We start from the raw sequence: 9,167 nt of genomic DNA, 5'->3' as shown, positions 1-9,167 counted from the left end.
TCCCAGTTTATAAAATAACTGTGTCCCAGACGAATTACTTCCATACTTTGTCCATTAAAATGGAGAAAAAGAAATGCTCCATCAATTTCAGAACATACAAAGCTTTGCCAAAGTTAAGAAGTCCATCAAAGACCAGAGTGTAGGAGAAAGTGTGGATGCTTCGTTCCCAGGTCCTGGTGACCTTCAGAAGCATCTCAGCAGAGTCTGATCATGAACCTGCTAAAGTCATTTCCCTGGAACACCGTGAAAAAATAGACTGACTTTGCATAAAACCTTGGAGAATGTTCCATGGGTCACCATTTATATTAAACAGGCCCAGTGGAGATTTCTTGGGTAGCTTAAGTTGGCATTTCTCTTATATCTTAGGAGAAACTGACTATGATTAAAGATGTTTTCCAGAAAGATCTAAAGAAATGTGTTGTTGAGGACTTTCTAATACATCGCTTGATGCACTTCACTTTGCCAAAAGAGGTAGAAGCAGCCTCTCCGTAAGGCACTAAGCAAACCATAAAAGATACTGAGTATATCTCAATACAGTAATCATTGTTGTTATATTACTTTGCCCCTTTGCCAGGAAAAGAGCATTGTCTCATGATCTAGTGGCAATTTATGACTTGCCAGCTCTACAAGTGGAATTTCTGTGGCCAAAGGTATGAACTTTTAAAATCTCTGACATATGTAAGGTTAAAACAATTTCCAAAAAGGTTAACATTGTAACTTTCTGCAATTAGATAACTGAAAATTAATCGCTTACCATGTATAATGTATATACGTACACATCATACAAATGTTACCAATTTATCATTTGTCCTTTAATTTTGTTTCCACTACTTTTGACATGAAGAAGTTTTCTTTTTAATTGATCAAATTTATCAATAGATTATAGCTTCTATTTGGGGAGTTTTGCTTGGATAGGCTTTCCCTATGCCAAGATTATATATACAGACATCCTTATTTTTCCTCCTAGTTCTTTACTGAATTTTCCATATTTAATTCCTTATCACAGTTGGAATTTGTATAAGTATGATGTACATATGCAGTGTTAATTTCAATTTTTTTAAAAGAGTTTATTTATTTATGTGACAGAGAGACAGCCAGCGAGAGAGGGAACACAAGCAGGGGGAGTGGGAGAGGAAGAAGCAGGCTCATAGCGGAGGAGCCTGATGTGGGGCTCGATCCCACAACGCCGGGATCACGCCCTGAGCCGAAGGCAGACGCTTAACGACTGCGCTATCCAGGCACCCCTAATTTCAATTTTTACAAAGTTTTTCATCACCATTTATTGAACAAGAAATCCTTTCCCTTACCGTGTTGGGATGCTTGCATGCCACCTATACATTGTTTTCCTCACTAGAATCTACTCTAGGGATTTCAGTTTTATTCCTTAATATGTCACTTAATACATCTCTTATTTTCCTTATTGCAGCTTTATAAAATTTGGCAATACCTGGGAGGATATAAGAGAACACTTACTCTCTTTAAAAATTCTTAGCTATAATCACTCTTCTTCCTGATAGAATCAGTGTATTCGTTTAAGCAAACTTTAGAATCAACGTATCTGCTTTCTCATAAAACTTATTTGAGACTTGTATTTAGTCTATGTTAAACTTTTAATTATTGGAAAAGAACTGATATTTTAATATATAAATGCAACTTCAAGGAGAAGGATAAATCTTTCCAGTAATTCAATTTTGAAAGGTACCTCTGTTGGTAAAGGGTTTTAGTTTAGTTTTGGTTTGGCTTTGTTTTTCACACAAGTCCACACTATAGCCTAATAGATGTGTTCCTGGACATTGCATCTTTTCATTGAGGAGATCATTGTTTAAATTATTGTTGGCCTAAAGGAGAGGGTTTGTTTGTTTAACATTAAAAGCTTTTTCCAATATTAAAAAATGTGATAATGGCACAAATCAGACATTTAACTGAATTATCTTACTAAGAGCCTCACAGAATCATCGTTTTGAATTTCCTAGGTCTATAATCACATTGTCTATGCTCTTCCTTTCTAATAGGGTTATTACCATTTCAGGTTCATGTCTTCTTCTGTTCATTGGTATTTTGGCTACATGTCTTATTACATTAACAAGGTCACCCAGAAGAGTGTAACACAGTAATGACAATAGCAAGGACCTATGGCTTATTTCCAATCTTAATGGGAATTAAGCCTTGGTTTTCTCATCTGTAAAGTGAGAACATTAACAGTGGCCTGATTATGCTAACTCTGAACAGTTGTCTCCTTGAAGACAAAAGATGATACCAAAATCCTTTCTAGGCATTACATTCTATGCTCCTAATATTTCCCTCTCCAAAAATGGTACGGCACCAGTTCATTTTTGAACTATTTAAATGGTAACATTTTTTCCCCTAAACTAAAAATCCACTATGACTCTGTAGAATCCTACAATATAAAAATAAATAAGTCCTATTCTGTATTTGTTTATGTATTTTCTTATAGTTTACCCATCTGTTTCTCCCACTTCCCCCCACACACACTTCCTTGTAAATTCCTTGCTAACTTTTCTATTTCAGCTTTGTTTTCTTTATTCCATTCACTCAAAAAATATTAGCACATACACTGGACCAAGCACAGCGCTTGATCTGTCATAAGTAGTCCATCAGTGCTGAATGAATGAATCCTGACCTTCTATTCCCTAATTTTACCAGTAAGGACATTAAAACCTAGAAGGTGGGGCACCTGGGTGGCTCAGTCGTTAAGCGTCTGCCTTTGGCTCAGGGCGTGATCCTGGCGTTCTGGGATCGAGCCCCGCATCAGGCTCCTCTGCTGGGAGCCTGCTTCTTCCTCTCCTACTCCCCCTGCTTGTGTTCCCTCTCTTGCTGGCTGTCTCTCTGTCAAATAAATAAATGAAATCTTAAAAACAAACAAATAAATAAATAAAACCTAGAAGTGAAATGACTAACCCAGGGTCACACAAATAATTAAGCACCAAGCCAAGATGAGATCTCAGGCGTTTGGTAAAGCCAGTGCAGACCTGACTTTAAGAATGGGATTGTGCAGGTAGCTGTACAAACAGTTTGAAGGTTTCATCTATCTGGAAGTGAGATAGCGCCCTGAAAACTCGAAGCAAAATGAATGGAATAGCATTTGATCCTTACTTCTGTGCTACCCTTCAAACCAAATGAAGTATTGTAAATTAATTTGAACTCTTAGATCTTCAAATAGTCTGTAGAGAGGAAGGGTATCCTTTTTGTTTGGGAAAGAGGATTTAAGAGAGTCATAGTGGAACATTCAACTCTCTGTCTTATAATAGCACAGAAAAGGAGACAAATGTTCAGAGTTAACATAATCAAGCGCTTAGTGTTTTCTGCCTGAATGCTCAAAGAACAGGGCTTATGATTCCAGCCATTCTGTGGCTAAACAAGCACAGTCGAAATGAATTCCTATTGCTTTGGAAAAAAACACCCAAAATCTAATTCCTTGGGAGTACATGGCTGCATTTCTTAAGATGATGTATTAAAAAACCATAGCTGGATAAGAAACAAACTGACAGCATAGAAATATCTTACCAACGTCAACATCCTCTGTTCACATGGAATTGTTAACCATTCCAAGTAAATTCTACACTTTTATCCTCAAGTGACATATGGTCCTAATTTATACTTTGTACCTATTCGAAAGCCTAAAGGAAGCTTTTATAGAAGGCCTTCTCTCCAAAAAGAAAAATCTGGGGGTTCTCTTTTTGTAGGTGTCGGTCTTTAGGACAGAGCAACCTGAAATTCCTTGGAATGCTCTTCCCCTCATGTTTAGATCAGAATCACTGCTCTTGTTTGGTGAGAGGAAAGCTTACATTTACCCTCATCATTACTATGCCTTACAACAGGTACAGAACTCTAAACTTTTTTCCTTCTCTTGATGTCTTCACTGAGTAATAAACCAGACACTGCTTTAGGGAGAGAGGAAAAACACTGTACCAAGTGTCAGAAGACTTGGGTTTGGATCTTGGTTTTATCCTTAATCAGCCCCACGAGCCTGAGCAAATCATCTCATTTCTGAAAGTAGTTGGGCAATAACTATAAGGTCATTGGGAGACGTAAGTAAGATAGAGTACATGAAAGCACTTTACATAAAATATAAAATGTTATCTGGAGTAAGGTGGTATTATTTGGTGCAGAAAGGAACTCGGACATCAATTATTTTAATCCTCCCATTTTACTGAGCAGCACATAGTTCATAGGCCAACTAAGGCACAGAGAAGCCAAGTGCTTTCTTCAAGGTCATGCAACTTATCTTGTGGTCGTGCCAAGACCAGAACCTGGGTTTGGACTACTCGATTTAGGTTTTCTTTTCACTACTGCAAGATACACATTAGAAGGAAAAGGAATGCTAACCTGGGAATCTAGCCTTGACCTCTACACCACCAGTCTTTCAAATCGTTAAATGAAAAATGCCAACGCACTTCAAAGAAAGTGCATACACAGAATAGGCTTCCTTCGTGAGGACACGTGAACCTGCACATGTGCAGACGGTAAGCCACTCTGAGCCCTTATTGTTCATTTAGGACATAAAAGGAAAGCTATAAAAGCTGACCATAGCTCTTCTGGCAAGGAGCAGGGTTTACTACAGACTTTATAATTGGATACAAGCATGAGAGGTCCTCAGAATCAAAGATGAGCCAGTAGGATACAGTTTAAATAGAGCCTGCTCTGACCACAGCTCCAGAAGGCCCAGAGCAATTTGTGGTGCTGTGGCCACATGCCCCTACTTCAAGTCAATTTCCCACAACTTGACATTTCAGTTTCCTGACTGCTATCCAAAACAAGGGTGGATTTTGTGCATTGAACTTCCCTTGCTTCATCATAGCTAGGATTTTGGAAAGAGAGAAAAAGAAGCTCGTAAAAATTAGTGGGGATTTAGAGCCGGTAATTTTTTTTTGTATTGTTAAAGTTCTGGTGATGAGGAACGTCAAACAACCAAGTCTCATCCTGGCTCCAGTGCCTTTGAGATTGTCTGACACAGTCTTGGTAGGATTAGGATCAAAAATACCTCAGGTATACACTCTAGGGCCAACTTCTAAGCCTTATCAAATACACACACAAATATACATACATATGTGCACATAAAGGCACACGTGCACATTTGTGTGTGTCCGTATGTATGTGTGTATGGAGAGACAGAGAAAAAGAGATCATTTTAGCTCTAATTTGTGAGACCAAATCTAAAAATGACAGATCACGTTGCAGTGGGAGTTACGACCCACACTTATTTAACAATGGACAAGGACAACCAACTATATTTCAACTTCTTTATGTTATAGTTACTAAGAATAGGAAAAATCAACATTCATTAAGCTCTTACAATGCATCAGACATTCTTTTAAGAGCTTTATAGTCTGTTTACTCTCTAGACAATCCTATTAAGTAAAATACTATTATTTTTTTACTTTTAAAATCAGGAAACAGAGGCACTGGAAGGTGAATAAATTGCCCATGGAGCTACTAAGTGGTGGAAGTGAATCCAAATCTGGGTATGGGGAGCCAGACTAGTAGCAGGGAATCATCATCACAATAGATATCCCCAAATAGTCTTCCATTTCTTACCCAATATCAACCCAATTCTAGCTATCAGGTTGCATGAGACACTGTAGTCCATGTATCCCAAAGAATAACATTCCTAAGAAACCAAATCAAATCAAGGAGAAAATAAAATGGATTTATAATTTGAAAATGTAAAAGTGAAGCAGATTAAGAAGTTGAGTTGCCTCATTTGTAACAGATGTAGCGGATTGTAAGCAGTTAGAGCAAGACAGCTGCCTCACTGTCATAATTTTAAAACAAAAATGATTACAGAACATGATCGAGCACAACAACGTCTTTTGACAAAGTGACTTATCTCAAGTATAAACTCTCATCTCACCTCACATATAATGAAATGGGTACAACTGTATTGAGAATAATAATATATGACCAGAATGTTAAGAATCCTGAGAACAGAGAGTTCTTCTTTCCTTCATTCCAAAAGAGGAAAGTTCTGAATTGGTCTCCAACTTGATTCTCCCAGATGGAATTTCCTATTGCAAGAATAATTCCCAAGCATACCAGAAACCCAAAAATCTGAAATGAGAAGAGAAGTCTGGTTAAGGTTAATTTGAACCCAAAACTCATCATATCGACACAATCCAGTTACACTCCTAACTCCAAGAAATTGTCATTTGAAAAGCAGGTCATGCAAAGCTCTTCTTATTATCATTAATCTTACAAGAAAACGTTCATATTTTTATGTTGGAACTTGGCTAAGTATTGTACATGCATTTTCTCACTTCATTCTCCCACTGATGGTCTGAGATAGGGACAATCATTTACATGTTACTAGGCAAAAACAGAACAAAATAAAACAGAAGCACAGAAAGATTATATGATTTATCCATGCTCACAAAGCCAATAACTTCACGCCCTTGATTTGTGATGAGTGCATATACTTAAATGGCTTAAGTGAGGAAGGTCATATGTCCTGATTTGCCCTGGTCAGCCCCAGTTTATATCTGTTGTCCAGATGTAATATTAATTGTGTTTCCTCCTTTCACCTTCAAAAGTGCCCTCTTTGAATGATAAATTATACGTCACCGAAGGCATAAAAGCAAAAGGAAGAAAATACCAGTGATGAAGAACAATCTGAGACTAGTCCAGTCTCTTGGCTATAGATCTAGCCGTACAATCCTTACTTAAGGTCCACAAGAAAAAGAAGGATTCATTAAAATACTGCATGATATATATGTTTTCCTTTTGAAATTTAAAAAATAGTGGGAAGTAACCCGAAAACCGTTAGCCAACTCTTACATTGAGATTAGTATCAGGATTAGCAAAGCACACATTTTGGAGGTATGGCAACTAGAAGGGGAGCAAGGTCAGTTCCCTGTGAGCCCAAATGCCAGCCTTGGAAAGGAAAGACACAAAGTCAGTAAACAGGTAAGACCTGAGCCGAACAAGTGATTCTGGGGACTTTGCTCTGCCAAGTGTCATACTGTGTCAGGAGCCAAGACCAGATGCTATTAAGGGAGGAGGTGGGCTAGGGAATAGGGCTGTATTTAACTTATTTCCTTTTTCCTCCAAGAAGGAAAATTCAGGCATCCTAGGACTGCTTTCTTCTTTACTATTCATGAACAAAATATACATACAAGAAGACATTTATGTAGAAAAAAGTATGGGAAAACCTAATTTAAAGTACCTTAGAAAATCATGTATTAGAAAAAAGTAAAATTGTGAAATCCTGAAATCCTACCAATTTGATACCTGTATCACAGTATCCTCTTTTCTCTCAATGATTAATACTACAATTTAATTGAACTGAATTACTTTAAGAGCATTAAAATTGGTGCTACTTGGCATTAAATGCCCTAACTTAGGATGGACTCAACTTCTAATCCTCCAATGGATTATCTGATTTTCTAGTATGAAAAGCTGGGACAGTCTCTCCTTCACAATCAGTAATTTTACTCGGTGGTGGATACATATACAATCCCCATGCAAGCCCTAGAAATAGGCTCAAGGCCATTGAAATAGGGAATTCTAGGACAGGACACAAGCTAAGCATGTCCCCTTGGCCCTGGAGACTGTCCCAAGGGGATGGGTGTAGTGGGAGCAAAGCCCAGTTCAGAGGATGACACCAAATGTGAAACACAGAGCCCGCTGCTTGCTATTATGCTCACGCTTGTCTTCACCCATTTAAACTTACCCATCCCTACCCTCTCCATGTTGCCTTCCCTAATCATCATGCCTTTAAACTCCCAAAGCATTACTACTTACTTGACACTTAACTTTGTACTTTTTTATAGTCTTTAACAATACACATGGACATCTGATTTCTCTAATAAAATTAACAGGCAACTTGACAGCAAGAAACCCCCCCCACACACACACACACACACAGAGCCCGGCCAGTATTTTGTGCCCAAGAAGAGTCCACGTCCTTCTTTCTTTATTCAGAGTCCCACTATCACATATCAGTTATGCAAACATATACTGAGCTCCAATTCTTTAAAATTGCTTGTGTGTCTGTGATGGAGGTGGGCTTGGTTCAAAGTCATTGCCCTCATATTTAAAGTCAATGTCCTCCAACTTAATTCCGACATAAGGAGGCAAAGCAGTATTACACAAAAAGTCAGATAACAATCAGGTGCACAGCATGAGGAAGGACAAGATTAACTGACAGAAGGGTACGAGGCAAGAAATACTCAACTGTTTTTGGCAAATGGATGGTAAAAAACATTTTTCAAAAAATGCAGAAGAGAGCAAAAATTCAGAGGGAAGACATAACCCCAGGCTAAGGAGGTTCAGAAGCTTTCACGAACGAGGAGAAACTGCGACCTGGGCCTTAGAAGATTCAAAAGCAGAACCAGCGACACAATTTGTGGAGCCCAGTGCAAAATGAAAATACAGGACCCCTTGTTCAAAAATTACTGATACTTTCTACATGGCGACAGCAGATCAGTAAGCTAAGTATGAGGCCCTTTTGAGTGGGGAACACGTATAATTACACAGGTCACACACCCATGAAGCCAGCTCCAACCATGAACTATGTCAAGAGAACGTGAGCAAAGGTAAGACAACAAAGGGAACAAACTACCTTACAAATTGTCTTTTCTTTTAAAAAATGAATACTTGAAATATGGAGAACTGGCAAGACCGTGACAGCCTCCGTAAGCATTATCTTACCTCTCATGAGAAACTCTACCAATGGTTGAGAAATCATAATCTAGAAAGTAGAGGGCAATATAACTGGGCCCCAGATCAAGATCCCCAAATACAAATTCCACAAGGAGAATAAAGGTCTCTGAAAGAATTCCCAGCAAAAAATAAGAAATATATTAAGATAACAATGACTAGCGATTTTGCCTAATTTTGTTACAGTATCTTACCCATAGTACTAGAGTATTCATCAGTCTATCAATGCTTGTCCTCTTAAACTTTGTCTTACCGCTGTTCTGCATTAATTTAGTGTCAGGACCTGCCAAAAAAAAAAAAATTAAATAGCAACTTTAAAATGATTTGATGATGTATTATTATCATTATTATTATTTCTTATCATGTCAAATGTTCCTGAAAGGACAATAATATGTTTTTCAAAATAATTTAACTTTTATTAAGAACGGGGCCATTTTTAAGTTATGTACGATTCTCAACTGGTAGCTTAATAACCACCCTGGAGACTGCAA

General features: G+C 37.9%; 1 protein-coding gene across 1 annotated transcript in view; it reads right to left on the bottom strand.

Moving 5' to 3' along the window:
- Positions 1 to 9,167, bottom strand: part of ATP8B4 (ATPase phospholipid transporting 8B4 (putative)) — a 208,033-nt gene that overhangs the window by 80,419 nt on the left and 118,447 nt on the right. Inside the window, 3 exon segments of the mRNA XM_008705952.2 lie at positions 3 to 45; positions 5,873 to 6,069; positions 8,871 to 8,959. Of these exon segments, the coding sequence (XP_008704174.2) occupies positions 3 to 45; positions 5,873 to 6,069; positions 8,871 to 8,959 (329 nt within the window).

Source organism: Ursus maritimus, unplaced genomic scaffold (genome assembly GCF_017311325.1).
Source record: "Ursus maritimus isolate PB19 unplaced genomic scaffold, ASM1731132v1 scaffold_35, whole genome shotgun sequence".
Taxonomy (NCBI): Eukaryota; Metazoa; Chordata; class Mammalia; order Carnivora; family Ursidae; genus Ursus; species Ursus maritimus.
The sequence above is the reverse complement of the archived record's forward strand: the minus strand, read 5'-3'. Positions and strand labels throughout refer to the sequence as shown.